Source organism: Filicampus tigris, chromosome 3 (genome assembly GCF_054856515.1).
Source record: "Filicampus tigris isolate MCC_2025a chromosome 3, RoL_Ftig_1.0, whole genome shotgun sequence".
In the NCBI taxonomy this organism is placed as follows: domain Eukaryota; kingdom Metazoa; phylum Chordata; class Actinopteri; order Syngnathiformes; family Syngnathidae; genus Filicampus; species Filicampus tigris.
Window position 1 is genome coordinate 16,289,383 of NC_141219.1, and position 17,608 is coordinate 16,306,990.

The window sequence follows — 17,608 nt, forward strand, 5'->3', positions numbered from 1 at the left end:
CAGGCTTGTGCAAAACATTACATTTGATTTGTGGAACAAATATAATCTTGAAATGCTGGTTAAAGAATTTCAACCCGCCTTCCTGTTTGATCTTGGCATTCATGTTTATCTTATAGTTCATCTTTCACTTTAGCGGTTTTGATTAGGCGCTAACACTTATGTTCGTTTTTAAACAACAACAACAACAAAAATATGAATTTAGCTAACAACATACTCAATTGAGGAAGTAGCTGGTATTAGCCACCAGCTGATCGCCAGCTAACAGTGGTATGATGGAAATTTCTAGCAGCGGTCCGACAGACAGACGAGGCTCATCGACACCATAAAAAGCAGCAGGATGCTGCTCGTCTCCAGAGAAAAAGGTCTGGATTGCTATTGGCAGCCATGGAAGTTAACAGCTAAGCAGCTAAAAACGGTTAGCTGCTAAACAGAGTTCTTTGCCATACAGTGGTCTAGGGCTGCAACTAATGATTATTTTAGTATTAGATTAATCTTTTAATTATTTTGTCGATTAATAGATGAATCTGTTTTTTAAAAACATGTTGTAATTTCCATGCCTTTATTCAAAGACTCCTTTTTTTTTCAAATTGACAGTGCCAAAAGTGCACTAACACAATTTATTTCTGATTTGGTTAGTGTTATAAAGTCATATAGTAAATAAAAATGTTGATCATTGATTAATCGTTGCACCTCTACAGTGGACCCCTGCATAGCCTATAAATACTCTAAAAACGGATGGGTTAACGATTCGAACGGCCCACCGCGGGTCGTTCTATATATTCTCTCTATATAGAACAACTTCAAAACATGCCTGGGCATGTTAAATATGATTAGAAAAATGAATTTTTGCAGATTCGAATGATATCAAACATTTTAAGATACAATCATATCTCCAGGCTTGGCGAGCATTTAAGTCAAACAATCGCTAACACCAAAAAAATACAGAACTCACTCATTTCAGCCTCATAAATGTCCAAGACGATGTCATAATCCATCAAAAATGACCCCATTACGTCAACAAGGGTCCAGTAAAAGTATTCCCGTAATATAGTTAGTCGACACCAAGCTTTGTACTCATGAAGCCACGTTATTAGCTGCTGTAATCGTTACATAACGTATCTCCATCAGATACGCACATTTTGGACATATTTCAAGTACAACTTCAAATTCACTTTGGGTGCACCTTTTTAGGCGATCAGGTAAAAACGCCAGGTGGAATTTTAAAGCGGTAAAAATAACACCATTTGCGGTCCAAAATGGACCGATCCACTACTTGGGCCATTTTGACCCAACGTTCTGGGTTGTTTTTGCAGGAAACAACCCCAAAAATGGGTCGTTTTGCACCAAACAACCCCAAAAATTGAGCTGTTTGGTATAGCCCATTCCATCGTTTAAGTTGCCCATTTCTGTGCTACAGTATTGATGAGGTTCTTAGCACGGCATCCCGTTAGTTAGACTATGATATGATTGTGCAAAGTAAGTTTGTCATTTTCCATGTGGCAAACAATATTTTTGGATGTGCATCAAAACCACCAGGATGTAACCAATACTGTACAGTATAGGAAGCGACTGACTGAGCTGCAGTTTCAAGCGGGCAGCACATTTGTGTGTGTGTGTGCAAGTCTGCAGATGATTGCGCGGTCATTTATATCTTCCAACTCACTGAGCTTTAGCTCTTGTGTTTGTCATTTGCATAAGAATGCCATCAGGTCCTGTGAACTTCCCCAACCTATTGACCTAGCTCCCCAGACATGAATAGCCGCACTTTGACGCTCCCCAGCCTCTCAAACAGCCTTTAAGTCCCAATCATGGTAATTTAATATATCTTAAGCCCCCGGCTGCTTGGCTAGAGCCCCTCCGCAGTTTGTTTTAGGCATTCACTGATTCCCACCTCATCGAGCTAGTCCTTATTTGGTGAATTTAAGGGGCTGCGTGGTAGGACAAAAACCCTTTTCAGCAACGTAATAAGCCACAATTCCATATAATTAGAAGTTTTTTTTATTGTTATGCAGCTTTTTTATTGTTATGCAGCTTTTTTATTGCGCGAGAAAAACCTGATGGTAACATCCCGTTGGAAAGGTTTGCTTTTTTCACCAAAACAATTTTCTCTGTTGAGAGAAGAGAGAGAACAAAATCATGTTTAGGAAATTGTGTTTATAAGCCTTTCAGATATCAATAAGTTGTTTTAGAAATGTATTCGTTTTAGATGGATAACATACTCCCATGTTGTCAACTTCTGCTCACCATGCAAACGTTTCGATCAGGTGTTTTGTCATGGGTGCTACAGCACCCCCTCTAGGAGCATGGACACATTACAGGTATACGTTCACCAGCCGCAAAATTACCAAATGATTCTGTCTAGTTCAGGGGTGTCCAAACTTGGTCCTCAAAATGGGTTTTAAGGCGGGTTTTAAAACTGGACAGTGAAGGTGAAGGGTCATGTGTCCACTTGGAGGTCATCCATGGTTGGGCACCAGCAACAGATCCTCGTCCCCTCTGAGCTTCTGCTTGGACGTCAGTATACGTAAAGTGTAGGGATGCAGCAGCTCAAAGAGGTAAGTAAGGATGGACGAGACCATTTCAAGATTTGAAAACCAAAAATAATCATCAATTCTCCAAAGTGCACAAGCACTCATTGGAGGAAGGCCAGAATGTGAGCTCTGCAATCCCTTTTAGGCGTTCCAGTTGAAAGGCGAGCGGCAGCATTATGAACCAACAGGAGATGTTTGAGGAAAATAAAGCACATATCCTGCAGCCAAAGTCAAATGAAGGCATAAATTAGTGTTGCTGTGTTTACACAATTATGACTAACTTGATCATGTCTATGTGAACTATTAATGCAAGGTGATGCCGAATGTTCATTTCCTTTACTCCGCAGGCCTCCATATCAAAGTAAATGTGAGTTGTTGTGTCAGTTTGCTGCCCGATTGGCTAATGAGCCAGCAGGATGAATACTTTCTGAAGACGGACGTTTCGGGAAACAAAATACTTCCCTGCTGCGGTGCGACGGAAACCCTGAAAGCAGATATTTGTTCGAGGGAACAAAGCACGTGTTTGTTTCTCTGTGCATGGCTTCCTGATCAAAGCTTCTAATTAACACAGTTTCTTTCCACCTATTGGAGATCAAATACTCACAATTATCAGCGCAAACGTTGATGAGGTGGCATGCCACGCATTCATACATGGCACAATAATCGTCATCCTGGGCCTGCTTCAGTGCACAAGCGGAGGGTAGTGAGGCCCAGGCTGTTGGATTGTCCCATTCTCCCTCGATTTAATAACCAAGACACGTCCTTGATGGACTCTCAGCCCAACAAGAGGCAAAGCTGAGCTCAAGCTTTCACTTCCTTGGATATTCTCGGACTCGTTATGAATATTCAATAACCGTGGTTTTGTTTGGACTCGGAAGCATTTTTTTCTGGACCAATATCAAAATTGTCGTTCTATTAGAGGGGTGTCCAAATCTTGTTTTTCCTTTGTACTCAGTTTTTATTTCATTTGGACTTTTTAAAAATTCAATTAGTTTTCATGTGTTTTTAGAGCAGGCTTGTTAATGTTGTTTTTATTAGTTATGTTTTTGAAAATGCTTTGTTTTAGTTTAGTATGTATTTGTTTTAGTATTACTCTTAGTTTTTTTTAATGGAGTGTTTGTCGAGTGCAATATTAACTAAAAAGGTCACGAAGTATTGTGTAATAAAGTAAAGTAAACTACACTTCTTAAACGATAGTTCCTTCCCTTTTTTGTATGCATGTACGGTAATACCAAAATAAATACATCTAACATGACCTCAAAAAGCTCATGTATGATAATGACAAAGACGAAATCGAAGAACAATTTTGATATATAGTTGGTCTTATTTTGTTTTATCAACATCAGATTTTGTTTGAGTTAGTTTTACTTTTTTTTTTAAAAAAAAAAAGCATTTTCGTTTTTATTTTATTTCATTGACAAAAATTGTTTTTTTCTCCTCAATGTTAGTTTTAGTATATGTTAACTATAAAAAAAAGCGTGTAGTACAGCATTCAAGTAGTGAGTGAGAGTGTTTCAGTACACGTGAGAGCATTGCATGTTACATGAGAGTGTTGCCAATAGTTTTATGAGAGCATTGCAAGTCATGTGCATGAGAGCGTTTTAGTAGTCTTGTGGGAGCGTTTCTCCGGTGTGTGAGAGGTAACCCTGAGTGATGTCCCTGACGGCCTCTCACACAACCGGGCAACGTGCTCACATCATGTTTTGTGAGACTCTGACGAGACGTGACAGGCCAGCTCGCGCTCAGAGATGCACGAATTTGCTCCATTTTTGCTTCACTGGAGATTTCTTTATTTCATAAAGGACAATGGTGTCTTTCTTTTTCATTCCCTCCGTTGCCCCTTTCTCTCTCGCACTCTCTCTCTCTCTCTCTCTCTCTGTCTTTCACAGTCACATACGCGCACTCACACATACGCGCACACAAAGCCTCGCTGGCAGACACACGCACACTTGCTTGCTGTCATGCTCATTTTGATGGTAATTAATGACATCACCCTGCGTGCGGTGGTGGTGTGTGTGTGTGTGTGTGTGGGTGTGTGTGTGTGTGTGTGTATTGGGAGGGGGTTCTTGGGGTACATTTGTTTGTTGAGCAAACCGTGGGAACAGGGCGCTCTCCAGGGTGGCGAGTCAGGGCCTCCCACAATACATATGCTGTTGCTTTTCACCCAAACACCCCCAAAGAGAATCATCAGCCCCATCAGCCCTGCTTTTTTTTTTTTTTTTTTTTTTCATTTCTTCCCTCCACATTTTTATGGCGTTTATTGGCCTTTGTCGCTGATGTTGAGTGAGAATTTACTGCCATCTCTCTGTCAATGCACCTCAGGTGCACTTGATGAAACTTTTTCCCTCGAAACTGGTGTAACCTTATGGAAAGGCACTTTTGAAGTCTAGTGTATTCATGTTAGCAGCACACTTCATTAGGCACACGTGCAATCAATCAGAACCGCCGTAACAACAAAATTCTGTCTACCTATGCATTACATACATACAATTTGACTATATGTTTTTTTTGGTGTGTTTATTGATTCCAGTGGTGTACAACTGCACTGCATTTATGCACTGAAAACAGAATACTTCAACAAGACTGCAAATGAACCGTTAGCCTTCCACTAGAAATATGAACACATTATATATTAAACATTGACCTAAAACACTTTCAACCTCCTCTAATTCTTCCTTCTAATAATCTCCTAATCATTAGTCCCAAACTTTTTTTATTTTCGGGGGGCCAGTACGGGACCATCAAAGGACTCCCCTGCTGTGATTGGTGATTTTTATGGCACTCGTCCTCACACAGGTCTTACCCTAACCCCTGAGACTTCCTCTTTTGCCCCCACCCAATAGACGCTTGTCAGCTCAATCAAAAAGGTGTTGACCTTCGTGTTGCCTGGGGAGTGGATGAGTCAATGATGTGCTCAGTGAAGCATCTATCTATCTATCTATCTATCTATCTATCTATCTATCTATCTATCTATCTATCTATCTATCTATCTATCTATCTATCTATCTATCTATCTATCTATCATTGAATTTATCTAGAGTGGCACTTAGTGGAAAAAGTTTTTTGATTCAAAGCAACAAGATCCACATTTCATCAAACTTTTATGATTTAAGCAGAAAGTATTAGGAATGTGATTTAGAGTGCATATAAAAAGTCTACATTCCCCTATTCAAATGCCTAGGTTTTTTTTTTTTAATTAAAAAGTAGGACCAAGATAATCCTCTCAAAACCTTTTCCTTTATTAATGTGACATCTAACAAGTACTACTCCATTTATTTATTTATTTATTTATTCATTTATGTACTATTTTTGGGCAGACGAGAAGTAACACTGATTTATTGAAATGATGTGGTCGCACAACTCTGCACACTCGAGTATAACTGCCAATCACTTTTAAACTCATGATAAATAAGAGTCAGCACACACTTACCGCAATTTAAAGTGCCTCTGACTTGACGAACCCCCAAATCAAGATCAGTTAAAGTATTTTTTCTTCCAGAAGTGTGGAACCTTTGTGCTAACACAGCTGGCATATTTGTAACTGTTCATAAGTTCCTCCACCTAGTCCACGGCTGCAGTTCCGGCTGAAGACAAACAATCCCTAATTGAGTTCCTGTCCCCAATATGCTCCACTGTATATGTGCATTTTAGCTTATGAGCAGTTTTTTATTTGGGTCAAACATACCTTGTGGCCAAAAAAAATGACCTTGGTTTCTTCAAACCTTAGCAAAACCTACCAAACACATTATGTTTACAAAAAGGTGTGCATACTTGCGCAACCACATTATTTCTGTTGTTCGTTTACATACTTGTCATATCGAAATCGTTAGAGAAGCTGACAGGGGTGTGAAGGCTTTGTAACTGCACTATCCCCTAAGCCTAAACAAAAACAAGTTTTATGGGATCCACTCTCGGGGGTTTTCTTCACTGAGAAAGTACGGGTGGAGCCCAGGGCGCTCCAATCAGCTCACAAAGGTGATATAATTGCCGGGGCAGGGTGGGACGAAGCCACGGCTTTGGAGTTCTCCACTCTCCTCCTTTCCCCATTGCACCGATTCTCTCCGAGTCTATATGCACTGATTATACTCCCCTCCTTCATTGTTCCATTATCCCCTTGCAACAACAGGCCAATTTGTCCCTCCGGCTTGGCTCCCGCCTCCCCCCCCCCCCCCCCTGCTGCGTTATTTAGCCCCTCTCCTACACTTCAGTGGCAGGTACCGGTCAGGGGACTTCCACGGCATCTCGGCTATTCCTCGACGTCCCTCCTCCCCTGCCCAGCAGCCTTTAATCTGATTACAGGGCTTCTGCAGCCTTTCAGCGGAGGCCAGTCCCAGGAGGACAATAGCAGACCAAGTGGTTTCACAAACACTCTCGGCAGGCTAAGACCATTCTCAAAAGGTCCTCTCTGGGCAAAATCACCGAGGAGAAACATCTCTCACTTCCTGCCGCATACAATCCAATTTCAATACTTATTGATGCAAGTAAAGAAGCTGATTAAGATGAAGAAAAGCTTTGAATCAATTGAGGTTGTTTTTTTTTTACCCCCCCTGGCCACAACATTATGTACACTTGTAGGATTGTGAGACTTTAAAATAAGGATCATAAAGAGAGGTATCTAATGGTCGGTTCCATTGGATCATTATTCGTCATACAAGATATGGGCGGGAAAACATTTGAAACATTCTGCCACAATAAAACACAACGGTAAATATATTGTTGAATTGATTAAATGGAGCATTGATGGTGGAATTTATTATGCCGGCCTTATTTGGTTAAAAACAAAACAGAAAAAAATTGGGTTGATTGAATATAAAGTGGGTCATATTCATGAATTCAGTAGAAAAGCAAAACATCAGGAGAGTTTAAAAAAAACGTTCTGACTGAGCATTGTTATCTCTATAGGTGTAACTTATTTATTCTTTATTCATATGTCATTTTTAAGTGTAGCTTTGGCTTGTGGGAAAATTTCATACCAAAACATCATGAATTAATAGAGGATACTGATACACAGTATAGTACAAAAATGATGTTTAAATGATGCAAAACAATGCCTATTTTTGACCACCACAGACAAAGAGAAACAGCAAGTACCGTCAATAAATGTGGGTCAATAAAATGTTTGACCTCTGTGACCTTAAATGACTAAATGATAGTTAATGGATTTGACCCCATCAGGACGTTCACTGTGACACGCAGCACACATCCTCCCTGTGCACTGAGTTCATTAAGTCACACTCCATTGGTCAGGAAATGACCCCACTGACTGACCTGTCCGTACCTCGTTACCATCACAATCAAGGCAGCAACAGAGGCCACAAGGAATCACCTCCAGGAGATGTTGGCATGTGTCTTTTAATAATGAAAATAGCACCTTAAGCGCCACCACACCGATGCTACTGTATAATTTAGCCTCGTTTACTTTTCCATTTTTTGTCAGCATTACGCTAAATTTACTTCCTAAGGCAATGCTATGCGGTTAGTTTCAATACACAAGGTGTAATTCTCTTTGTTTTATGTTGCATTTGACAATAAACGTTCATTGCGAGTGGCATTAAACAGCTTGAGGCATCTTTTTGGCAAAACTGTTTACTCTCCGCCAATTCAAATCGGCTGAATGACTGTCTCAAAAAATGTGTGAGTTGGGACACTGAAGGCACAGCTGTATCGATATTATTGAATAAAAATGGGGGTGCTAGGATCACTTTCTCATGGTATAGATAGCTTACTTCAATGACTGTCAATACGTCTCTGTACAAGTTTGTGTATTTGTTGCTCCTTGTCACTTGACAGGCAAACTTGAGACCTGACGCTAAACCCGGGTGTTGTATGCAAAGTGCTTCGTTACAGCCGTAACTGTTGTGAAATGCGCTATATTAAAAAAAATCGTATTGGATTATCAATTTTGATCGATTTTGAAGGGAAATACAATATGAAGGTGAGCAATAAAGCGTAACGAAGAAAATAATGTGACATGTTTAATCTGCATTTACAAGTGATTGGAGGATTTGGTATAGAACAATAATACATCAATATTACAGTGATTGAGCGCACACTGTCATACATAATCACTAAAACTTGAGTCACTTTAACAAGTACAGCATGTGGAAAGGAACTATACACACTTCTTACAAACACATTCGGTTCATTTGAAAGGAACAAAAGCTAAAAAAAAAAAAAATTTTTTACAAGAGCATATACCGTAATATTCTCAACATCTTTTGATAGACAAACACAATACAAATATTTCAGATCTCTTCTTATGGTCATAAAGTATAAGTGATGTGTTTGCCACACATGGAAGTAGTTCATCATTACACACAAACACACACGCACAAGCAATGTCACATTCACACACACACACACACACACACACACCCACGTACACGCACTCACACACACGCATTTATGGTCCTCACGCAAATATTACATTTCACAAGTTAAGCTTTCCTCCTTAGTCTGAAGCAACTTGAAGTGTCCATCTTTTTTTATATTGCGTATTTGTGCTGGCAAGTCCTTTTGGATCATCCACTGCATGACTAGCTCTGCTCCACAGAGAAGTTGGACTCAGACCTGCCAAAAAGTAATCATGATAAGACACAAAATCGGTCAGACTTCCTTTGAGGAAGGATTTGACAAAGCAGCTCAAATTAAGAAGAGTGACTTTACAGGTCTTGGTTCTTGTTGATCATGTGGTTGTTGTACTCCAAGACCGGAGGGATGCTCTCCTCTTCCTCGGGGACCTGCAAAGGCCCCAACACACAAACGAGTTCCTCATGATCAGCAATACCACAGCGTCACCCCAGGGCCGATCACGGGGCAAGCGCGCCATCTGGTGGTAGAACAGCACACTCACCTCCCAGTAGACTTCATCGTCGAAGCAGTTGTCATCGGCAGGGTCGCCCCAGATTGGGATTCTGAGGATGACACCTGGTGGAACAAAATGAAGCGCCACGATCAACTAATGTTCACGTATTCTATTTTGCCTTTCAGTTTTCAAAAGATACAGCTTCAACATGCGCCGTGCTCCTATAAAACTTTGTTTAAATCAGTGTCTCCCAACATTTTTGAGGCAAATATATTGAGATATATTAAGATACATTATTTGATGTAAATAAATTGTTTACAATTCAAAAACAAACAATGAGATTTTATTCTAACTTGAGCACAAAAAAGTGAATCACTGCCCAAGTAAAGTTGAGTTGTATCTATTAATGTGCAAACTGTGCACAATGTTACAGTAGCATACTATAGTATTAAATATACTTTTTACAAATAAAACTTAGCTACTACTGTAGTATAATTTTGGTCATGATGTTGGGAGTGTATTTCGAGATTTACTTTTAGGTAGTTCTTGGTGTAAACATTTTGCATTAGATTACTACATATAAAAAGTCCGACTCACCAACAAGTGCTCCTCCTACGAGCCCAAAAGCGATAGCCACACATGTGCCAGCAGCCTGGAAGCCTCCCTGTGTGCCCACAGACCTGTTCTCAAATTTGCCTTCAAAGTCAAAGGTGTCTTTCAGTCTGGAGGAACACAAAGTGTCGTTTAGCTTCCATCACTCTCAGATATTTTTGCAAAATCGATACAAAGTACAGTAGCTATATGTGACTCTCCGATTAAATCGGTGACAGATGTATGAGTGTGCAAGCTGCCTACCCCTGCTCGCTGTAGACACTTTCAGTGGCGGCAGCAGCAACAATTGCGCCGGTAAAGCCGCCAAGCATGCCCGGTACAGCGTGCAGGTTGTGGACACCACATGTGTCCTGCAGTTTCAAGTACTTTTCCAAAAAGGGCTGAGAAGAGGGGGAGGGGGGCGGGGGTGATACAGTAAGTGTTATGATTAGTACTGTACATGTAAACCATTGGACTCGGGCATCTGCTTGAGCCAGTTCAACTGTTGGGAAATGATATCTTTTGGTATTGTAGAACCTAAGGTGCTGCACTCAACAAAGATGAGATGAAATCACTATATTTCTGCAATATTGCTAGCAGGGGCGGAGCCAGAACGTGGCTAATGGGTGGACCTGGAAAAATCAGAGTGGGCCTGAATATTTTTCTCACTCAGCACAATCCTCCTCTCCCGACAGATAGTATATTCAAATAAAATGACAAATTGTATTATATGAAGTTCAGATCTTCCTGAGATAACCACAATTATGCCATTCTTAATATTCCCCCCCAAAAAACAACCAAAAAAAAAAACCGATGAAACACAAATTCTAAACAATTTAATAATTTACTAAAAATGTAAAACTATATTTTTTCATGAATCTCACTGGGTGGGCAGTCTGTCCATCTGGGTGGGCCTGTGCACACCCAGGCCTACCCATGGCTCCGCCCCTGATTGCTATGCATTTCAAATAACAGCTATGAAATACTGTGGTCCCATTTTTGCCATGTTTTATTTTCACGATCTAGTGCTAGTTTGATAGATATGGAAGCCTGTTACCGACAAACTGTAAAAAAAAAAAAAAAACCTCAAAATTTCAAGGCAACAAACTTCGATGGAATTTTAAGATGTTCAAATCAACAAAATATCTTACATTTTGCAAATTGTCTTTCCCACATTTTCAACAAAGAAATCAAATTTTACTGAATGAATTGTCCCTTGTATTGTCGCCAATTTAAAGACATAAGTAAATACACAAAAACTCAGCAAATTGTTTTGGAACAAACATCTTGCTTGCTTTGTTGTGCTAACCTGCATGTCAATAATTTACACTTTAAAGTTGTTCCAACTTAAATGACTGTTTTAGCCCCCCTCCCCTCAAATAAAGTTTTTTTTTGTTTTTTTTTACAGTGTGGAAAAAAAACTAGGAAAAACATTTCTTCCCCCTTTTTTTTCCCCTAGAGAAAATAGAACAATTCATATTTTTTTGAAATCACATTTTGTCGTGCACATGACCATTGTTTCCAACAGGAAAAAAAAAAAACATAGTGAAACATAGTGAAGGGAGGCTACATTCAGATCTTGCTCCCCCTTTGAACCTGCAAATCAGGCAAAAAGCTCACCGAGACAACAAGGTAGCCGAAAGTCGAGATGATGCCAGTGAGGAAGCCCACAATGAGCGCTCCATAGGGCATGATCATGAACTCGGCCGCAGTTCCCATGGCAACGCCACCAGCCAAGGTGGCGTTCTGGATATGCACCTATCGGGTGAAAGGTCACGTTAGTGATGACTCTCCTCACGTTTTGTTTTTCAACTCCTGAAGCTTACCATGTCCAGTTTTCCTCTCTTCTGCGACAAGCTCGATATGGCGACGGTGGTGAGGACGGACGACGCCAGGGCGATGTAAGTGTTGATGGCCGTTCTGTGCTGACCGGCGCCGTGGTCCGTGATGGCCGAGTTGAAACTGGGCCAGAACATCCACAGGAACAATGTACCTGCGAGACGAAAACAAGTCGGGCGTCAGCCGCTGGGGATTTGGAAATGGCATTTGTGTGAGGAAAAGACTCGTACCGATCATGGCAAACACATCCGAGTGGTACACGGATCCATTCAGGCGTTTGCTTAGGTCAAGTTTTGGTCGGTACAGAACCCAGGAGATGGCCAGACCATAATATCCCCCGAAGGCGTGAATGACCATGGAGCCCCCGGCGTCTCTGCACTGTTGAAAATAATCACATCAGCGTGATGAATGGAAGTTCACTGGTGCCTTGACATACAATTTAATTTGTTCCGTAAACAGATTCATTAGACAAAAATCCTCCTCAAGTCATCTTTCCCCATTGAAATGAATGGAAGTACTGTATCGCTAATGTGTTCCGGCGCCCACGCTCTCCCTGCCAAAAAAAAAATTGCATTGCGTTGTAATAACAAAAACAGCACACTATTCATAGAGTAATTTGGGATGTGAAGAATTAAACAGGTTTTGTGGTAATTTTAGATTCCATTCTATAGACATTGCTCTGCTCCTTCTGGTGCGTGCACCTTAACCACCAGTGAGACACACACAAAGAAGAGTTACACAACTGACTGAGTCACTGGCCTCAGGCCAAACGTTTGATGTTAAAATCTCTCTCACTCTCTCTTTTTTTTTACTAATGTATTGTAACATGTCAGTCCACATACTGTATGTGTGAGCTATTTTGTTTTCAAATTGTTGACCTATTTAAATGATTAAAAATGGCCTTCTTTCTTTGACCATGCAATGTTAATGTTTGAACAAATATACTGTTTTTTTGGGAGGGGGGTCTCCTTGAAAAGTGAAGAAGTATTCGACTGTCTGTCTACATATGTTGCTTCATTATCTATGTTCCAATATCTGTTGTTGTCTATGGCGATTTGTGTGTTAGCATTGAGCTAGCAGACTTTTGTGATGGAACGTTATGTGGTTGTTTTAAATACGCAGCATGCAATTCCGTTCGTTTTCTGTTTAGTCTGCCAGTACAGTTTAACAGGAATTGGCATTAGACAATTTCAAGCTTCCTTTTTGAAGTACCATTCACTCCCTGCCAAACTGCTGCTTGTTGTTGCTATCCAGTAGGTCAAAGCAATCTCCTCAAATTGACAAGCGGGGTCCCTTGTATCCCAAGGCACCAACGCATATAGTCATCATGAGACGCTTCATTAGGCACAACTGCGGCAAATTAAAACATTAGCCTTTGCAAAAACGATAATGCTCTATTCTGATTGACAGGTATTATTCAAACAAGATTTGTCATTGCGGTTTTCGTTTGCATTCCGCACAACAGTAGAGTATGCAGATGTTCTTGCTCTGTTGAGGCTGTTGAGCGTCTTATGCGCCAGCACAAAATAGAAAATGCCCTCAAGCGCCGTACTATCGACTAAATGATTGTCGGTGGGACTCACATGTAGGAGGTCGAGGATGATGTACTCCTCCACAGCGAAGAGCGTCACACCAAATAAGGTGAAGACCAACGTCTGGACGGGGCTGACTTTACCCAACAGGGCACCGTAGGCGATCAGAGAGCCGGCGCAGCAGAAGTCAGCATTGATCAAACTGTAAGAAACGTTCAGAAAAAAAACAGACAATTTTCTTTTGAACAATGCAGACAGTTGCCAAACTTGAAGGTTCAGCTCTTAAAATGACTCTTGAGTGCAACATTCCTGCCTGGACTATGCCTGCCATTCAAAACATTTATGTGTTGCCGCAAAGTGGAAGCTCCAGATCAAACAAGAACAACTCAAAGCTCCTCCTTGTCAAGAGCATTCCTCTCACCTCTCGACTCCGATGGTGATTTTTCCAGTTTTTGGGTCTAGGGCGTGGAACCAGCCCTGCATGAGGAGAGCCCACTGCAGGCCGAAGGCAGCGATCAGAAAGTTGAAGCCCACTCCCCCAAAGCTGTAACGCTTGAGGAAGGTCATCAGGAAACCGAATCCAACAAAGATCATAACGTGGACATCCTGGAAACCTAAAATTGCAAAGGCGTTGCTCATGTTGAGTTTTGTCACGCAAAACGAGCCACAGTTCATTATGGTTCATACAGCATTTAGAGAGTAGAGAAAAATGATGACCTTTTATTCTTGTTTTTCACTTTTCCATCTTTTTTTATCATTATTGGTAGAAACATGGAATAATGTGTCCTGTCCAGTTTCCACCGGCAAAAAAAAATCAATCAATAAATAAAAATAAAATAAAATACTAATAACTGATAACGATATTTTCTTTTTTTAAACTTTTTTTTTTGGGGGGGTGGGGGTGGGGGGGCAAAACAGGCTTCAGTAACAAGAGGTTAATATTTCAAATAACCTCTTGAAGGGGGAGTTTGTAGGTGTTGTTTTTTTAAGAAACCACCTGACCAAGTCAGATCAATCATCATCAACAGAAGGCGTGGCCGACAGTGTCAATCTTTTGCAAGGGGAAAAAGCAGAAATAGCAGAGGAAAAATATTACTTTGTGTGTGAGTGTGTGTGTGTAAACTGTGGAAACACATTCCCAAAATGACTTTGCAATCATTTTTTTTTTTAATAATGAATTATTGTCCTTATCACCATTTATAACATATTTGATTGCAATTGATTCCTTCTAAAAAAGGTATATGGTAATGATGTATGATATATATCCAATTCGTATTATCAGTATTAATTTCTTATATTTCATCACCATGTGTGAAACACATGGAATCCATTTGAACACCCTAGCAATTCTTTTCTTTGGATTCTATGATTTGTTTTTTTTTTTTTTAAATGATGCTACATCTTGTTTTTTTCTATACATTAAAATAAATGAAACCATTAAAAATTATTCTAAAAAAATACAATTGGCATTTTTTTTTTTATTTCAACAGTGAAAGCCAATTCCCAAAGAAGATGAAAAATGACATTACTGCAGCAATAATGATTAAAAAAAAAAAAAAAAAAAAAAGACACTTACTAGGGTATCTGAAATAGAAGTCATTCTCAATATCACTGGTGATGTTATTTGCCTCTTTGAATTCCTCCCAGTGAGCGTCCGACTCGTCATCGTAGCGGATGAACACTCCAAAGAGGATGACCATAGCAATCTGCCACACGAAGCAGACCGCCGGCAGACTGACCCGCACGTTGGTGTTCTTTCGGACATTGCAGATGGCCTCGCAGCAGTTCCCCATGTTGACTTGACCTGATGATGCTCAGCTCGCTGTGCCTCCACTGTAGCATCGCAGCGGGTCCATTTATATGGAGACCTGAGGAGAGGGTGTGTCCTGCGTCAGGCTCTTCTCGGTTTGCAGACACATGGACAGGCGCAGACACATGGACAGGCGCACACCTCACCTGAGAGCACGTACACCACTCCTTTTCCTGCAAGTTCTGCATTTGTATCAAGGTTAGCAACATTCCTAACAAAGCAGGAAGCTCAGCAGGAACGGCACAAATTAACACTACACAGAGACTATTCCTTTAATTATAGGACCATAATATAACATTTGCATCCGTGCTTGGAAATATGCAGCTATACACCTTTCCTGCAGCTATACACCTGTTCAGATTTATACTGTAAGAGTGGAACATTACACTGAAAATATAGCTCATTTCAGCTATTTCAAAATAAATGTAAAGGATTTTTACATTATTAGATGGTTTTCTTTAAGAGTCAAACAATTTTGGTGGTCTTTCTAAATTTTCTTTAGTTGGGTCAATGTAATTATAATGGTTAATTCAACTAAATTATTAGGATTGGGTCCAACTTAATTTGATTGGATTGAATAAACTTCCTTTATCCAGGGCAGTACATCTTATTTATATACACTGAAAACAAATGATAGTTGAATTTACTCAATTATATTTTGTCATGTGGTTGCACAAAATGAAATGATCTGGATCCAGATGTTTTTTAAGTCGATGTATAATGTACTAAATAAATGTATCTGGATTCAGATGATTATTGTTTGTGCAACCACTTGAAGGAATAAAATTGAGTAAACAATGCACAGCATTCTTTTTTCAGTGTACGTTTAGTCTATTAAAACTAACCTAGGTAAAATTGACACCTACAGACAATTTCAAGCAGGCATGGGCAACTTAAATGCTGGAGGGGGCCACAATTTTTCATCAGTGCTAGACTGAAAAAAATGCTGTGCATCATTTACTCAATATTTCGTCAAGCGGTTGCACGAAATAAAATCACTTGAATCCAGGAAGATTTTTTTGAAGCAGACCATACATCGACTTTAAAAATGTATCTGGATACAGATGATTTTATATTGTATATTGTGCAACCACTTGACAAAATAAAATAGAGTACATTTAACCATCATTTTTTTCAGTGTACTCAAGGAGCCACATATGGCCACACACTTCCTACCCAGATGTATGACAAAAAAATCCACTTTAAATGTGGACAGATACATGCATATGCAAAATATGTGCTCTTAACTCATTCACTTTGCAACATGTTCAGACCCTCTTTTACCCTAACGTTTGAAAAAATGTCACAAAAAATATGACTAAATTCCTGGGATTGAAGGGCTGGACTGTGAAAAGACAAGTAAATTTGTCAGGGTAATAGTAATAGATTTCATTTTTGATAATACATTTCTCAACACACCAAAAAAGATGGTGTGTTAAATTTACTCCATTTTATTTCATCAAGAGGTTGCAGGAAATGAAATCACCTGGATCCAGTTAGATTTTTTTCAGTGGGTGTATAGTCTACTTGGAAAATGTATCTGGAGCCAGATGATTTCATTTTTTGCAACCACTTGACGAAATAAAAATTGAGCATATTCAACAAATACTTTTGGCATGTTTTTGGAATGCAGGAGGAAAACAAAGTACCCAAAAATAACCCACACAGGCACATGGAGAACATGAAAACACCTCACAAGTAGGCCAGAGCCTGGATTTAAACCCACAACCTTTACATTTTTCACCACTTTTTTACTTGTCCACACTTGTGATGACATCCAAGCATAGAAACGTGATAGCCTTGTGTTACTTCAACGTGAATGAAACTATTACATGACGTCGACAAGATTTCATGCAAATTCTACTTGATTTAATCGCGTGTGTTTGTGTGTGTAATTTAACGCAAAGTTTCACACGATCATGCAGCGTCTTCTTTCGATTATCTCGTCAGCCAGGTTTTTAATCCATCTCTCGTAGACAAGATTTTGTATAAGGGCTTCCTCGTGTGTGTATAGGCTACTGGCTGTTCGCATTGCGCTACTACTGAAAATTGACATCACGATCTCAAGATTACAGATGAAGCATTCGTCACGTGTTGGGGAACCAGGTTTTGTTTGTGACATTTGGTACATTCCAGATCCTATCTGTTTCCTATATGCGCTCATTCTTCGATTCATTACATAAGACATGTGTCTCTCGGGAAGATTATGCCTTCACATCGGGTGGATGTGAACATCTGTTTCGCTATTATTAATGTTACACACGTGGTCAAACTGGTAGGACAGATGGAGGGGATGGATGGGGACAAATCAGGTTGATGCCCGGCTGAGTCGTTTTTGCCATAAGGTATCGTTTGAGACTTTCTTGGAATTTCCTCCCTGAATTGAGGAATGCTCAAAAAACACCTGCTTGGAACATTTCACTGGGGAACAGTTGGAAACAGGCAAGTGTAATGACTAGCTACATAAAAAAGGAGCACAGACAAAAGGCTCAGTTGTTTA

At 40.0% G+C, this 17,608-nt stretch overlaps 1 protein-coding gene across 1 annotated transcript; it reads right to left on the reverse strand.

Annotated features, from left to right (window-relative positions):
* Nucleotides 1-8,493: 8,493 nt before the first annotated feature.
* rhcga (Rh family C glycoprotein a) lies at nt 8,494-15,148 on the reverse strand. The gene is made up of 11 exons (XM_086025136.1): nt 14,875-15,148; nt 13,720-13,912; nt 13,350-13,500; nt 11,997-12,144; nt 11,754-11,920; nt 11,548-11,685; nt 10,192-10,328; nt 9,934-10,058; nt 9,385-9,458; nt 9,198-9,271; nt 8,494-9,101 (listed from the first exon to the last, which is right to left on the reverse strand). Exons 1-11 carry the CDS (start codon nt 15,089-15,091, stop codon nt 9,068-9,070), a joined length of 1,458 nt encoding a protein of 485 aa, XP_085881262.1. The 5' UTR covers nt 15,092-15,148; the 3' UTR covers nt 8,494-9,067.
* Between the last annotated feature and the right edge of the window lie 2,460 nt (nt 15,149-17,608).

Coding starts and splice junctions, on each gene's coding strand:
- rhcga (XM_086025136.1), bottom strand. CDS start 15,091: ATGGGGAACTGCTGCGAGGCCATCTGCAATGTCCGAAAGAACACCAAC. Junction 11,686..11,753: donor AGAGAGGAAAACTGGACATG/GTAAGCTTCAGG, acceptor TTCACCCGATAG/GTGCATATCCAGAACGCCAC. Junction 9,459..9,933: donor CGTAGGAGGAGCACTTGTTG/GTGAGTCGGACT, acceptor TTGTTCCACCAG/GTGTCATCCTCAGAATCCCA.